Source organism: Onychostoma macrolepis, chromosome 15 (genome assembly GCF_012432095.1).
Source record: "Onychostoma macrolepis isolate SWU-2019 chromosome 15, ASM1243209v1, whole genome shotgun sequence".
NCBI classification, from domain to species: Eukaryota; Metazoa; Chordata; class Actinopteri; order Cypriniformes; family Cyprinidae; genus Onychostoma; species Onychostoma macrolepis.
Genome location: NC_081169.1, coordinates 29,105,905 through 29,122,941, shown reverse-complemented (window position 1 = coordinate 29,122,941; position 17,037 = coordinate 29,105,905). Strand labels below are relative to the sequence as shown.

Below are 17,037 nucleotides of genomic sequence, written 5' to 3'. Positions count from 1 at the left end.
AAGTCCAAGGGATCGTCTGTAGACCGCCGAGACAGGATTGTATCGAGGCACAGATCTGGGGAAGGGCACAGAAAAATTTCTGCAGCATTGAAGGCTCACAGAAGCATGTAGTGTCTGTTACCCTTAATGGAAGAAGTTTGAAACAACCAGGACTCTTCCTAGAGCTGACCTCCAGGCCAAACTGAGCAATTGATGGAGAAGGGCCTTGTCTGAACCTGATGGTCACTCTAGTTGATGCAGACAGGAGAAACCTACAGAAGGACAAACATCACTGCAACACTCCCCGATCTGGGCTTTATGTCGGTGTGGCAAGACTCAATCCTGTCTTCAGTGAAGACGCATGAAAACACTTGGAATTTGTAAAACAGTACCTAAAGGACCGTCAGACTCTGAGAAACAGGATTCTCTCTGATGAACTTCAATTCTAAACATCACGTCTGAAGGAAACCAGCTTTGCTCATCAGCTGCAGAGTATCGTCCCAAAAGTAAAGTGTGCTGGTAGCCTCATGCTGTGGAGCTGTTCTTCAGCGGCAGGGACTGAGGGACTCCGAGTGGAAGAAAAGCTCAATGCACCAAAATCTAGAGAGAGCCTTAATGAAAACCCAGTCCAGAGCATTCAGAACCTCAGACTGGGCAGAAGGTTCACCTTCCAACAGGACAATGACCCTAAACGCACAGCAAGAGTGGCTTATAGACAACTCTGTGAATGTCCTTGAGTGGCGCGGCCACATCCTGGGATTAAACCCTATCAAATATTTCTGCAGAAACCTGAAAATGTGCATCTGCCCCCATCCAACCTGACCGAGCTTGAGAGGTGAAGAGATGAGAAGAATGGCAGGTAATTGCCAAATGATGATGAGCAAAGCTTGTCGCATCATACCCAAAAAGATTTGAGGCTGTAATTGGTGCTTGAGCAAAGGATGTGAATACTTATGCACATGTGACTTTTCCGGGTTTTTTATTTTTAATAAGTTTGCAAAGATTTCTAACAAATTTCTTTCACGTTGTCATTGTGGGGTATTGTTTGTAGAATTTAGTAAAATAATTAATCCACTTTGAAATTAGTCTGTAACAAAATATTTTATCAGAAGCGACTACAGAGGTCTTCTGTTCTTGCGCGAATCTTTAGTGCTTTTTATAGTGTAAATTTTAGGCAAAATGCATGGAAACCAATGAGGGTCAATTTGACCCACGAATGTTTTTGAACACAATCTAAAGGAATGAGTTAAATACAAGTAAGGAATACAGTTGCCCCCAAGTTGGTAAAAACAAACTTGAATCGCCTTTGCATTAAAGCAAGCCAAGATTGCACTGGGAAAAACTAACTTTTCCAGACAGGGAGCTATTCTGTAGCACAAAAGAGTAAACCACCAAATCAAAAACAGTTTGGCACACTTTGTAGAGTGGCCTTTTGAGTCCTGAGAGACATTTCTTGTTTAAAAATAAACCAATAAATACATAATTTTAATAATTAATATAACAAAAATACAAGCTATACAAACATTTTCTTGTTTGTTCTTGGTTGAAATGCTCCAACAAAGAGTGAAATATTTTGAAAGCCACAGTGTGTCAACAAACGACTTATTTTAAGTCATAATATGCAGATTTAGTGCATAATTATTTGGGAAATAATGACAGTCAGAACTGCACGAAATGAATAGCACAGCCATCGCTCTTCAATAAATTCAGTGTGGCGCTTTTGCTGTCAAAATAAAAGATTAAAATAACAAATGTACTGCTGCATTATGGGACACTCTTCACAGATCTGTGATACGATATTCCAGGTATTACTTGTTACATATTCTTACAGAAAGAGAATCCTCTGTGTCTGTGTGAGATCTGACCTGGATCGGGTCAGAGGCCTGCCGTGTTCCCATGCTTCCCTGTATTATAAATCATCTCCAGAGACGCATCAGCTCTCTCCTGTTACAGTCCTGACGGAGCCGCGCCTGCTCTCACACTGCTGTGTCACACACACAAAGGCAGAAGCTTTCTCTGGTTTTCTCTCCGCTATATTATTACTCATGATATTCTGGCCTAATGAGGTCGCAGAGAATGGAGAGAGAAAAAAATCCCAAGTCCCAGCGGTCAAATACACACAAACACACTCGCGCAGGTACAGGTATATAAGTGCAGGTCGTCAGAACATCAGAGATTTTTTCACACACTTAACTTGGACTGAGGAAGAGCAAGATGCTGCTTCACTGGAACATGGTGGGTGATCAATATATCGGTCCGTCTTACCTAATTGCTCTGATTGATGAAAATGACAGTTATTCACTTGACCAAAAAAAAAAAAAAAAGCTAATCAGAGTTAAATATTTAGTGTTGTAGTTGAGTTTTTTTTTTTTTTCATTATACCGTGTTTTCTATAGTATTCTTTATTTCATAGCAAAATTGGTATTTATCAGCGGTGTTTGCCAGGTCAAAGGTGCTCAAACTTAAATCATCAAAAATAAATAGATATTTTGAAACAATTTTCAGTTGGAAACTGCTAGTTCCTAAATTTCACAAATATTTACAGTTGAATAAACATGAAATTTAGAAGCAGAAAGTCTGAAACGGCATTCTCTTGTAAAACATGCTCTGATCATCTTGTCATAAAATGACAATGCCGCTATAGCAACCAATCAGAACATGCTATCCAGCAACGCTCTAGCAACCATTAAAATGAAACAATCTTGACTCTTCTTGCTGTGAGACAGTAACAAAATATTTTAAAGGTGCTCTGTAATTAGATTTAACTCTGTGTTTTTGTCTACAGGACATGAGGGGTATCGTAGGGGTGTTGGTGTGTTTGTCTTTCGGCCAGTGTGCTTTAATTCCTGAACTCCGTGCAACAGAGTTTGGGTTACTGCCCCCTGAAAACATGACGCAGGGACAAACAGGATTTGCGGAGCCTGATTTATCCTATTGTCAGATGATTCTGGAAGCTCCGGTTCCACCCACAGCGGACCAGGTACCCTGGTTCTGCATCTGCTCCGCTTGCTCCGGAAACCGAGGCCAGAAAGGAGACAGAGGCGACCGCGGACTGCCAGGTACAAACTCCACTGCATTCTCTCACACATACTCCGTTTATTATCGTCAAAGGTTTTACTAACTGCATCTGTTACTCACAGGAGTTCCTGGTAGTCCAGGTCCAAGAGGTCTCACTGGGCTTCTCGGCCGTCCAGGATTCACGGGACGTCCCGGCATAAAGGGTGAGACTCGAGAACGAGTCTTGTATGATGCATTTTACTGCAGTATGAATGTGTGCGTGCTAGTTTGAAATTGTGGCTTCCCGCTTATAGTAGAGAAATTAATGGTTTAAGTTACGGTTTAGGATGCATTTCCAAAAAGCATTGAAAGCTTAAAGGGATAGTTCACCCAAAAAATGAAAATTGTGTCATTTACTCAAAATTCTTTCTTTTGTTAAACACAAGAACAGATATTCTGGAGAATGCAGGTAACCAAACAGTTGCTGGTAGCCATAGTACTGGAAAAAATAAAAATACTATGGAAGTCAATGGCTGCCAACAACTCTTTGGTTACCAGCATTCTTCAAAATATCTTAATGTAAATAATGACAATTTTTCATTTTTGGATAAAGTAGATCAAGAGTTATTTACTCTGCAAAACGAGTGTTAATAATGTAATTCACACACCCACAGGTGAGAAGGGTGATGCAGGAGATAAGGGTGACATTGGTCATCCTGGAGTTTCAGGGACGAAGGGAGACAGGGGATTTAAAGGTCAGTGAATCTATTAATCTATTAGCATTTAAATACACACAATGCCTATTATGGGCCTTGGTGACCATGTTATTATATACATGTGCTTCCCAGGTGAGAAGGGTGACCGTGGTTTTGATGGTCATATGGGAGATCAGGGTCCAAAGGGAGAAGATGGGCAGTGCCCAGAAACCTGTGAACCCTTACCAGGGCCAGCAGGTGAGCCAGGTCTTCCCGGTCCTGCAGGTGCACGGGGGTTACCTGGGCTGAATGGAGACCCTGGTCCCAAAGGGATGAAGGGCGATCTTGGTGTGGCAGGGGTGCCTGGCGTTCCAGGTGTACCAGGGGAGAAGGGTGACCAAGGTCCACAGGGCCTGTGCAATTGTAAGGATGGGGCTACAGGAGCCCAGGGTCAAACAGGTGAAAAGGGTGAGAAGGGACACCAGGGTCTGACAGGGCCGGCGGGTCAAACTGGAGCCACAGGATCTAAAGGTGATCAGGGAGATATGGGAATGACTGGTATACCTGGACCTTGTTCACCCACCGTGCAATCTGCTTTCTCTGCTGCTTTACTCACCTCCTTTCCAACACCGAGCCGCCCAGTGCCTTTCAAACGTATCATCTACAACTTAAACCAGCACTACAACCCTGATAACGGCGTCTACACCGCCCCGGTTAACGGAACCTACGTATTTAGCTACCATCTGCAAGTGGCCACTCGTTTGCTGAAGGTCGCACTCTTCCACAACTTCGAGGCCATGGTGAGGACAACTACGCCAGTGGAAATGAACACCGCCTCTCAGCAGGTGGTGATGAAACTGACCCAGGGTGACTGGATGTGGTTGCAGGTGAAAGACACCGCCACTAACGGCATGTACACCGGCAGTGAGGTCAGCAGCACATTCAGTGGGTTTTTGTTGTACCCAGACAGATGTGATGACATGTTTGGAAGAGATGGCAGTGGAAGCATTGAAAAGATATTCCCTGATGGTCCTATTGCCTGGGGAACTGAATAAAGACACACATGAATACCTAACCCTCTTACCCTACACCTCAAACCCTTAACCAACCCCTACATTCTAAACCACCACCTACAGCCCAGACAAGAGGCAGCCAATCACGCTCCTGGAGGGCTACCATCCTGCAGATTTTAGCTCCAACCCCATTCAAACACAACAGCTAATCAAGATACTCAGGATTACGTCAAAGTAACAGGCAGGTGTGTTGAAGCAGGGTTGGAGCTGAAGAATGCAGGAAGGTAGCTCTCCAAAAGAAGGGTCCCTGGAGACCCCTGGCCTTAGACACCTAATCTACACCCTGAATTCTAAACCTAAATTTGACCAACACCCAACATTCTAAACCTCCACCCAAACGTTTGTCTACACCCTAGACTTACAACCAACATTCTATACCTAAACTCTACTCCCTAGACCTACACCAAAATTCCAAACCTAATCTTTTATCAACTCCATGGACCTGCGCCCTAATTTTAACCTACACCCAACATTCTAAACTCTTAACCAAACCTCTAAAATGATCCACTTCTCAACCTCCTAAACACGAACCTCTATTGTTTCAATAATATCCCAGATTACATGTAGATTCTATTTTAAGACCACTTTATGTAGTTTGTATGTAGAAGCAAACCTTCGGCTGAAAGCAGAGCCTTCTCTTCCTCATGTTTGGAATGAATTAGTTCTCCAGGTGGATATGTGCGGTGTTTATTTGCAGTGCATGTCCAGTATCTTGATTAGCTGTATTATGAACCAACAATACACAGTGAGGTGGATCAGCTGGGAGGTTGCTCCCTTGACAGACATGTTTATAAAGAATGAAAAATGAGCAGGAAGGCACCAATCAGCTGTTAAATCATCCTTCCAGCTATTCAGTGGACACACACTGAGAATGAGAACAGGAAAACTGGGTGGGCCGGTGCATGTATGTGTGTCTCAGGATAGGTGAGTGGAGAGAAGTATTTGAGAGAAACAAGAAAGAGAGGTGTTGTCTTACACAATTGAAGTGTTAAACACCTGTTTGAGAGAGAAAGAGAGTCTCTTTACTTCGGGCTTATATCCTTTGAGTATGGATTATTCAGACACACAATATTTTGTTGGGAAACCTCTTATGGTGTTGCCTAGATGTGTCCAGAGAAGAGGAGGCCCACCCAGAAAAATAAAAATAGTTGTCCTGGATGCTGTGAATTCTAGCAGTGACCATGTAACAATACAACACAACGCGTTCATGCTCATGTTCTGTGTATTGATTACCCTTATGTTTCCAATAAATTGTAAACTATTAATCAGACTCCTTGTTTTTGATTGTTTTTCCACTTTCCACCAGTAAAATTAGTACCACCTGAGCAAATCAGACCAGACCAAGAACCACAAGGCACTACCCGACAAAAGCCTTAGGAAGTGTCAATGACCAACGCCATGTCTGAACATTTTTATTTGAATGTTTCATCTGGAAATTTTCAAAATGCAACAGCTCTGTTCCAAAACCTAGTGAGCTGCCTTGCTTCTAATGTCTACTTAGACAGCATCCAAACTTAACATCTTTTAAGTGTTGTCATTAATAAATGAAACTAATACCGGTAATAGAATAAAATAAAAACACTTGGCAACTACACTGTAAAAAAAAAAAAAAAAAAAGTTGAGCCAACTTAAAATTTTAAGGCAACCAGCTTCAGCAGATTTTTGAGTTCTCTCAACTTGTCGTTTTAAATTCATACAACAAAAATTTTAGAATAAGTTGAGCAAACTCAAAAATCTGCCGAAGCTGGTTGCCTTAAAATTTTAAGTTGGCTCAACTTTTTCTTTTTTTTTTTTACAGTATACCTGACAAAAAGTTATTGAAGGTTTGTTGCAATACATTGAAATACTATAATTACTAAAATATATATATAAATTGAAAACGAATTCAAAACATTAATGAAAACTATAACAGTATATAAACAACACAACACTCAAATAAGCATTAAAATAGATTTATTATTGTTAATGCAACAAGAAATGCTCCTCAGTTGAAACCGATTATTAAAGGTAAACAGGTTTGAGTTTATCTCTGGATTGCTGCCATAAGAAGCTGCACACTAAAATTGTATGTTAACTGTAGTTTGCTGAGTATAGGGTGGCATTCCACCAGGCCATGAGAATCTTTGGTTAATTAAACTCATTTTACAAGACTAATTTACAAACTAATTTAACTACACATGTTACAAGGCTTTGAAATGAAGGTTTTGTTAAAAATTGTCAGTCTTTTGGTACAGAGATCATGTAAACCCAGATGTTTTGCTGTCACAAAGAGTTTTCTTTTAGTTCAAAGCATTTATTTAAAGAGCAAGTAACAACAGAATCTGCCTCTAATTTACTATGCAGTACATCCATTCATGACAAATAAAATGTACTATATATCAGCATATAATTTCAGTATTCTAAGAAGCCTTTTGAACTACGTTCACACTTGGAATAATGATTTTTGGTTCTAACTGCAAATATTTAGCAGCGCTGATCAGGTTTGCTACAATATACATATTTGCAGTGAATGTATGGAGACTGCAGCATAAATGCTGATTTGGCTGATTGTTTTTTTTCCCTCACCTGGCTTAGAAGTTCTTGCATTAGTGCACATCACAACATCTACACAATCTCAACATGCATCCATAAATGCTTATGAATGAGTCTGTGTGTGTACACTCATACGTGAGCACTCTTCACGGAGAAGGCTCTCAAGGCTCAGCCGGAGATTCGTCATCGTCACCGATGATTCCTTTCAGATACGAGCGTTTAAACTCCTCGAACACCAGGTCAGTTGTGTCTTCACTAAACACACAAAGAGATGAACAAGAATCTCAATCAATGCCGATAGAATCGCAGATGTGAAGATGAAGAGGAACAGTAAATCAGAAAACAGGAACAAAGGCGTTTTATGTCAACGACACACACCCCTGGTTCTGATGTCAGAATACAGTTTCTATTGAACACCAACAACAGATTTACTGAAAGAACGACTCTAAACTGGGGCTCCACACAAGAGACGATCGGATTTAGATGGGACACCGATATCCTCGCGCTCTCAACTTTCCCTTCCCAGAGCCAACGCGGATCGCTTATCGTCTCAAGAGTGTGTGTGTGTGTGTGTGTGTTGTTGCACATTAAAGACAGGGAAGTGAACGCCACACATTGTGCAACGAACACGTGGAATCAGAGACACAAGGACTCTATATGGAGGTATTATATAACAGCACATATAGCATAAGATCATATCATGAACCCCACTGAATATACACCCAGATAATGGACAATCACAATGGAAAATTATAACTGTGGCTTACCTCTCTTTAGGACGAGGAGAACAGGGAGAAAAGCAAGCAGATAACATTCAGTTATTATCAGATCAAGTCGAGTCACATTAATTTCTATAGCGCTTTATACAATACCGATTGCTTCAAAGCAGAAAAATAACCGTGTTAATGTTGTAAAAATTTAATTTCAGCTCTAAAGCATCTCTATAGAAGATAGAGCTCAATAACAGTGTTGCAAAGTTGGTGTCATTATCCACCTCAATTCAGTTCAATTTTTGTTCCGATAGTGTCAGTGCATATAAAATTGTTAATATTATTGAATATTAATTGTCTTTTAAATCCCATTCAGATTCAAAATTACATGGCCTCAGAAGATTCATTAGTTTGTAAAAACAAAAATCATGCTTACAGTAATGCACTTATCAGGGTTATCATTAACTAAAAATAAAACCATAAAAAAAAAAAAAAACTTTTCTTACTTGAATTAAAATAAACCTAAACTGAAATACAATAAAATATATTTTTTAAAAACAGTAACTTATTTTATTATTATTTTAAACTTTAATTTTAATTAACAAAATTAATCATTTCACATTTTCACTCGGTTTAACTTGACGCACTAAAAAAAGAAAAGAAAAATGAAATAAAAATAACTACATAAACATTTTTTGTTACTAAAACTTTACCTAAAATTAAAATGAAAACAGAAAATACAAACAGAAAAACTAATTAAAATACTGAAGAAAGCTATAGTAATAGCTCAGTGATACTACAATAACACTAGCAAAATTTTCTGTATATGTTAATGAATTTACAATTGTTCTAGGTTATTCAATACTGATAATACAGTTTATGTGAGTGGAATTTGCTCCATGTACTGTAGTGCTATGCATGTGCATTTCATTTAATTTATTTCAGAAACTGAGGTATGATTTAAACTCATGTTCTGTGATGAGAGAGAATAGCTGTAAAATCAGGACTGGCAATGTGATCAGCTCACCTGGATCAGGTTTAGGATGCATGAGTTTGAAGGGAACCTCCACAGCAACCTCACTGAAACACACACGATCACGTCTTACAAAACGCACACGCTCACAAAGTCTAGACAACTTTACTGGATTCAACACTCACCTGGATCCAACGATGCTGTAAGAGAGCAGAAATAAAGTCATTAGCATCTTCCCAAACAACCACATATTAGTTTTGTTAGCATACTGCATGTATGAACCTAAACTCAAAACAGCTCATGTTCACTCACCCGGCTGCATCACACTTCACCACCACCCTATAAGCCACCAACATTCCCAGAATCTCCTTCAGCACTTCATCCTTTACACTGCACAGAATATTAAAGAAATAGTTCAGCAAAAAATTTAAATTAGGTCATCCAAGATGTAGATGAGTTTATTTCTTCAGCAAATTTGGAGAAATGTAGCATTGCATCAGTGTCTCAGCAATGGATGCTCTGCAGTGAATGGGTGCCGTCAGAATGAGAGTCTGATAAAAAAAATCACAATAATCCACACCACTCCAGTCCATCAGTTAACATCTGGAGAAGACAAAAGCTGAAACACATCCAGCATTAAGACGTTTGCGGATTATTGTGATGTTTTTATCAGCTGTTTGGACTCTCATTCTGACGGCACCCATTCACTGCTGAGCAAGTGATGCAATGCTACATTTCTCCAAATCTGCTGAAGAAACAAACTCATCTACATCTAGGATGGACAAAATTTTCATTTTGAGGTGAAATTTTCCTCTATGGACATTTAGGGTCTTATTTATGGAAGCCCGTGTCTGCCACTGAATAAAAAATAAAAAGGTTATCGTGACTTTTTATCTCACAATTCTGACTTTTTTTTTTCCTTTTTTTCTCTCTTCACAGAAATGAGAGATATAAACTTTCAATTGCGAGTTATGAAGTCAGAGTTGCGAGTTTATCACACAATTCTGACTTTATCTCTCAGAATTGCAAGTTTTTATCTCACAATTATGACTTTATCTCTCAGAATTGCAAGTTTTTATCTCACAATTATGACTTTATCTCTCAGAATTGCAATTTTTATCTCACAATTCTGACTTTATCTCTCAGAATTGCAATTTTTATCTCACAATTATGACTTTTTAACTCGCAATTGCGAGTTAATATCACGCAATTATGAGAAAAAAAGTCTGAATTGTGAGATAAAAGTCGCAATTACCTTTTTAATTTTTTATTCAGTGACGGAAACGGGCTTCCATACTTATCAGATTATCCATGTACACTGAAGAAAAAAAAAAAAAAAAACTGGTGTAGGACTTAAAAATTGAAACAATTTTCACTTATAAATTGCTGGTAAATTTCACAATTACAAAAGAAACTAAAAAAATAAATTATGGTGTATAGGTGCTGAATGATCCGCACTCACATGCTGGAGGAGGCCAGGTTAGTGTCCTCATGCTTTAGTTTTCCATCCAGAGCGAGTCCCAGTCTCTCAGGGCTATTGTCCAGTAGAGGACAGAGGGTGTAAACCTTCTTCAGACTCGTACCAGACGGCACCGTGTCCCTGTGACATCATAAACACAACACAAATGTTACAAAATAACAATATATCACTGACAGTGACATCATAAAGGTGACACTCCGAAATGTTACATTTGAACCTAGTGAGTGTTTAAAAACATCAGAGATGTGCTTCACAACATGAAACGCTTCAGTGCTATATTAGAAGTCAGAATACTGCAGCATCGTTCTAATACATCCCATTTGGAAGAGAATCTAAGAATGCACCGAGACAAACTCAATGAACCCGTTTGACATTTCCAGGAATATACACTACAGCAGGGTAAACTTCTATAGAGGTACGCGAGATATCATTTTTGCTTTCCCATTTGCTCCAGCAGTGAATGAAGAACTCCACTATTGTGCTCCCACGACTTTCCGGAAGAGGACGAAAATGCAGAGATCTGGATTACAGCAGTTACAGGAAAGAAAGACGTCAGACTTACAGTCACTCCCTCAGAAACTCTATTAGAAACTCAATCACAGCAAAGCTTACCTGTTTTTGGTAATTAAATGCCAGGGTAACGTTACACAGTAATATGTATGGTGTCGGGTGATATATAATATACTGTAATGAGTATGGTGCTATACACTACCATTTTGGGTCAGTAAGGTTTAGATGGGTCTCTTATGCCCATCATTTATATTGTAAAATATTACAATTTAAAATAGCTGTTTTCTATGTGAATTTATTGTAAAATGTAATTTATTTCTGTGATGCGCAGCTGTATTTTCAGCATCATTACTGCAGTCTTCAGTGTCACATGATCTTCAGAAATCATTCTAATATGCTGATTTGCTGCTCAACAAACATTTCTGATTATTAGAAATTTTGAAAACAGTTATACATTATATTTTTGTGGAAACTGTGATGCATTTTATTTTTCAGGATTCACAGATGAATAGAAAGTTCAAAGGAACAGCATTTATTTGAAACAGAACCTTTTGTAACATTATAAATGTCTTCACTGTCACTTTTGAATCGAATGCATCCTTGCTGAATGAAAATATTAATAATTTTTTTTTTAAATCATACTGACCCCTTTTGAATGTGTGTGTGTGATATATATATATATATATATATATAAATAAATATTGTGAAACATTATTACAATTTCAAATAATGAAATAACTTTGTTTGAATATTTTAGAATATAATTTTATGCTTGTTTATTTACGCTACGCAGTGAGCTCATTTATTATGTCATAATAGTATGTGACATAACAGACTCCGCCTCTACGCATAATAAAGCTCATGTTGGTACTCACATGGTTTCCTCATAGGCCACAGTTTTGATGTACTTGTCGTTTGAGTAAAGCACCACATTAGTGACCTGCTCCACTGTCACAGAGAAACAGAGAAAACACTCAGTAACACACAGAAAACACACTTCCTCATCAGTCTTAAAGTGAAAAGTGTTCACGCACCTGAGACTGACAAGTTCTTCATGTTCCTGTTGGAGCTGTTGTCGATGTCCACGCTAATGTTCATCTCCTCTCCGTGGTAATACGTCTGTAACAATCAACAGTCTCAAAACTCAATACTACTATTTATGTTTAGTTATGGTATAACTTATGTGCTTATTCATAGTTGTGATTGCTAAAGTCAAGAGAGCCTCTAGATATGATGCAGGACGTCTCACCTCTTTCTCCAGACTGACACGCATGTGCAGCGGTTTATCAGACATGATGAATTCACAGGTGGTTTCGGCCAATGGAGCCTCGCTGCCTTTATCTGGAGCGTACTGGATCTTTCTGATGGCTAACCGGACCGAACTCCTGCAGAAAGACATATGGAGCATCATAAGTTTTGGTCTCAGGACCCTCAAGACTACACGAGCATGGTCTGGGTCTTTACAGAATATCATCACAATGTAAATGTTTATAATATCTACATGCTTTATAGTTGCATTTAGCAGATTAGAGCCGAGTAATAATATAGTTTACATTTTGTGACAATTTTTAAAAATCATCAGTTGAGATTTGCTATATAGCATATTGCATTAAAAGTGTTACTGTATGCATGCAGATGAAGTTGGACACATTTATATATTTATATAAAGAGATTACACCGCTCTGCATCATATTTGCAGAATTAAATCCAATACTTGTTTCTTACTAATTGTGTGACGCTGATTTCAAAAATAGAGGCGGTTTTGCTCGAGCACATCACACTTTCTCACAAAATATGATGCATTTTATAGCATTTTTGCTTAGAAAGTGAAGAAGTCTTGTATTTTCCTTTAAATTTCCACAAATTGTCTTCTTCTGAGACAGATTACAGCTATTTGCTTAATTATTTTATGCTAGAATAATGGCCAGAGACAGAAGAAAATGCAAATGTGAGCCAGACGTTTTCTGCTATGTTTGTGGGTGTTTTACTGCATCCAAGAATCTACTGGTTTTGTGAAAAAAAAAAAAATAATTTTTAAATCTTCAAATTTAACATTTAGAAAAAAACTGCATGATGCAAACTTTTTATTGATACTTTTGAATTCCGTATCACCCAATTAGACAATATTAGGCATTTTTTGGCAAATCAGCAAAAAAAAAATTTCACAATGCAGGACTGTGTCAAACAGTTTATATTTTGCAAGCCCTGGTCTGGGCCTGGGGGTGGTCTTGTACTGGTCTGGTTTTGTTCTTTTAGGGGGTCTTATGATGGTCTGGTAATGAATACTGTGCGCTTGTGACTTTTCTCACCTCTTTTGGGCTTTTTCATCTTGATTTTCTGCACAGAATGCCTTCACCTCAAACTCCACTGCACAGCGCTGCACAAATACATACATTTTTGCTCCAATTAATCACACAAATACATGGGTATTACAGTTAACTAAAACTAAAAGTGTGTGTTTTTATTATTTTTATATATAAATAAATGGGGAAAAACAACAATGATAAAAATAAAAAATTATAATATATATTAATATATATATATATATATATATATTTTTTTTTTTTTTTTTTTTTTTTCTCATTTATTTATTTGTTATAATATATAATAAATTTAAGCATCTAAATTTTTATAAAAAATACAATAGTATCAGAAGACTGAATGTTTACCTTTCCTACATCTGTGGGCCCCGGCTGCAGACACACTGAACACGGCAGGTTATCTGGAAACTGAGAGAAGATACAAGCATTTTCACAAATCACAACACAAACCCACTTAAAGTAAAAGTTTATATCCGTCAGCACAAATACTGCGCTGTTTTCATGAATAAAAGTGACCCGGAATGAACTTCACCTCGAAGAAGAAGGGATATGCGTTGTCTCCGAGTTTGCGCAGGATCTTCTCCTGTACTTTGGTGTGAACGCTGCGCTCCTTGTCCTGCAGAGGAGGATAGACCTGTCTAGTGCACAGGAAGATATCCCTGCGAAACGCTATTCCCATCACGTCCATATCATCCCGACCGTACCGGAACGTACAGGACAGCATGACGTAGACTAGAGCAGACAAACACAGGCTTTAATTCATCCACACAGCTGTGATCAGCAGCTCCGCACTGCCACCTGTCTGTCAACACGTCTCACCTTTCTTCCCTTTCACCTGCTCGGGGTCGATCAGCACAACTCCATCTGACACACAAGACAGAGAAATCTGTGATTTGAGATTCATTTAACCCTATAAAGTCTACTGTATCATGCAAATCAGGGCCTCTAAACAATCAAAACTTTGCTTTTAAACCTGTCGCACTCAATCTACTTCTGTCTGATTGATAGTTTGAAAGCTCTTCTAGTGTAATTGTACTTCAGCTGGTGTCTTTGTTGTCAAATCATGACTGATTTTGACTAACATTTCCAGATGAACACTTGCTGGACTGAAGCAGCTCAGCTTTACTTGATTCTCCATCAACTGTTTTTTTTTTTTTTTTAGAAAAATCAGTGCGTCTCAAATCTGATCATTAGGATCTTCTGAGAAGCGTTTATTTCTTCATCTCTCAATCAGCATTGAATTATATGTTTGGATCATTTCAATCTCATCTTAATAAAACATTATGAGAGATATGTAGTGACGACTGATATTTAAATCACTTTATGTGAGTATCTGTTATAAAGATCTCAATGATTTGCATTATAAGTATAAGAATTTAATCTTAGAAATATCAGCATCTGGACCGAATTATATATTTTTGCTCAGTTTGTGTCTCTGAATAATCCATATTCTCAATATATCAGATAGCCAAAAAGCCTGATGGATCAAATATGACGCTCAACAAAAACATATTTTAAGATTATTTTTAATATTTTGTTTAAAGGTTCAATAACTTCTTCCATATTTAAAAACATTAGATTTTTCGGACTATAATTTCATATATCAGGCTTCACGGTGTTAAAATCATTCACAGTTTTGCAGTGGAGCAAACGGTATTGATTAGATGATTTCATAATTTATTTATTAAAACATGGTTTCCCAAACTGGGGTTCGCTAACAATTGGTGGTGTTAAGGGGTTAATAAGTTAATAAAAAGCTAATAACTGATCGTAAAAAGGTTAAAAAAAAACATTTTGAAAATATATTAAAAAAAAATTATATTTGTTTATCTATACGTCATGTGACCATTAAAAGGCATCAGAGAAACATGAATATGCAAATGTGTTTAATTATTGAAATATAAAGTTAAAATTTCAGGTTCAGCTGGCAACAGAAGTTGGAACTTAAAAAAAAAAGAAAAGAAAAAAAACATGACATCATATCCTGTTGCCCATATAGTCACTTTGCGTTATAACCATCCAGTTCTAGTATGGACGCAAGCTGAGAGCAGTGATTTGCATGTGAGCTGTGATTGGCTGTTAAACTCACCAACAGGATCAACAAAGTCGCAGTGATCCACGAAATCCCGTTTCCCCATGTAAACGCCCACCTATGACATCACACACCGTTAACCAATCACTGATGAGTAACACTTAACTTGAGTCATGAGCACAACACAGACATAATTACACAAAACAGAAGTGAACGAGCAAAAACAAAAGCGAATGGACGGACAGACACTCACAGATTTGTCTCTGGAGAGTTTCTTGTAGATGACGTGTTTGGGACTCATTCTGTCTGCTGAAGCTGAAGCTGAAACAATGATGATCAAGAAACACTTCATACATTCTGCATTTGGCGAATGCTTTTGTCCAAAGTGACTTTCATTGTATTTAAAATATGCATTTGATCAATTCCTGTTTTCCCTGGAAATCAAACCCATGACCTGCTGCTGTTTGAGCTATAGAGAGGCTGTGTTCAAATATTGAAATCATGTTGTTATGAGTAGTGAATGTGTATCTGTAATCTCTCTCACACACATCAGCAGTTTCAGCTCTGAGCCAATGACTCACAACACTAATCTAGAGTAACACCTCAACACAAACAACCACAGGTCTCTATATCCATCACCAGTTACTATATTATTACTCTATTAATAATAATAATAATCATCTATTAACAGTTACTATATTATCATCACATTATTAGTACTAATTGTTAATTTTAAGATGCCTAATGTTCCCTACTTTCAATAAAAATTTATAATGCTGACTGCAGACTCCTATTCTTTAAAAAATTAAAAAATAATAATAATAATAATAATAATAATAATAATATCTAGCTACCTGTCTATCTACATAATTCCTATATTTATAAAATTTAAAAAATTGAATTCTGCAGACTTCCTTTATTAAAACTCTATTATTATTATTAATAATAATAATAATAATAATAATAACAACAACAACAACTAGTTACCTGTCTATCTACATAATTCCTATATGTGTTATAAGAAAATTGAATTCTGCAGACTCGCTTTATTAAAAACTATAATAATAATAATAATAATAATAATAACAACTAGCTACCTGTCTATCTACATAATTCCTGTGTTATAAGATAAGAAAATTGAACTCTGCAGACTCACTTTATTAAAAACTATAAAAGTAGTAGTAGTAATAATAATAATAATAATGATGATAAAATATCTAATTACTACTATATATTTAAATATATGTTTATTTCTCCATAAATACTATTATATATTAATTATAGGACTTTAATAAAAATTCTAACACTGACTGCAGACTCACTTTAATAATAATAATAATAATAATAATAATGATATCTATGTCCACCATTACTACTATACTTACTATATATACACACACAGTGATCGTGTGTTTCTCTGACCTTTCTGTTCTACATGCGTGACCTGTGTTGGTGCAGCAGTAACTCACCCGTCTGTTGTGGTGGTGTGTGTTGTGTTGAAGCGCGAGTGGACGCTGGTGTTCAGGGCCAGTATTTGTAAGCTGTGACTCCGCCCACCGCTAGCCGTTCATTCCCCACGGCTCGGCTCTTTTCCATCAGCGAGATTAGCATCTCTGGCTTGCAGAAGTAATGAAGATGCACAACTAATCCAATCACACGCGTATAAAGACACTGACAAACATGCAGGAACATCATTCTTATATCACACGTGTTAAACAAGCAACAAGAAAGCATC

General features: G+C 37.5%; 2 protein-coding genes across 4 annotated transcripts; one reads left to right on the top strand and one right to left on the bottom strand.

Annotated features, from left to right (window-relative positions):
* Nucleotides 1–2,079: 2,079 nt before the first annotated feature.
* Nucleotides 2,080–5,961, top strand: LOC131553998 (complement C1q tumor necrosis factor-related protein 7). Its single transcript, XM_058798990.1, has 5 exons — nucleotides 2,080–2,214; nucleotides 2,765–3,038; nucleotides 3,120–3,200; nucleotides 3,651–3,731; nucleotides 3,825–5,961. The coding sequence occupies exons 1-5, from the start codon at nucleotides 2,194–2,196 to the stop codon at nucleotides 4,724–4,726; spliced, it is 1,359 nt and encodes a 452-aa protein (XP_058654973.1). The 5' UTR covers nucleotides 2,080–2,193; the 3' UTR covers nucleotides 4,727–5,961.
* Nucleotides 5,962–6,733: 772 nt separating this feature from the next.
* On the bottom strand, nucleotides 6,734–16,889 carry sagb (S-antigen; retina and pineal gland (arrestin) b). Of its 3 annotated transcripts, XM_058798993.1 has the most exons (16): nucleotides 16,772–16,889; nucleotides 15,556–15,623; nucleotides 15,360–15,420; nucleotides 14,090–14,134; nucleotides 13,803–14,002; nucleotides 13,619–13,678; nucleotides 13,259–13,326; nucleotides 12,199–12,334; nucleotides 11,984–12,068; nucleotides 11,825–11,897; nucleotides 10,422–10,559; nucleotides 9,272–9,349; nucleotides 9,145–9,159; nucleotides 9,014–9,066; nucleotides 8,044–8,047; nucleotides 6,734–7,531 (listed from the first exon to the last, which is right to left on the bottom strand). In XM_058798993.1, exons 2-16 carry the CDS (start codon nucleotides 15,601–15,603, stop codon nucleotides 7,438–7,440), a joined length of 1,158 nt encoding a protein of 385 aa, XP_058654976.1. In that variant the 5' UTR covers nucleotides 15,604–15,623; nucleotides 16,772–16,889; the 3' UTR covers nucleotides 6,734–7,437. The 3 variants fall into 3 exon arrangements, with proteins under 3 accessions (XP_058654976.1, XP_058654975.1, XP_058654974.1); XM_058798992.1 differs by lacking the exon at nucleotides 8,044–8,047; XM_058798991.1 differs by lacking the exons at nucleotides 6,734–7,531; nucleotides 8,044–8,047 and having other exon boundaries at nucleotides 8,913–9,066.
* Between the last annotated feature and the right edge of the window lie 148 nt (nucleotides 16,890–17,037).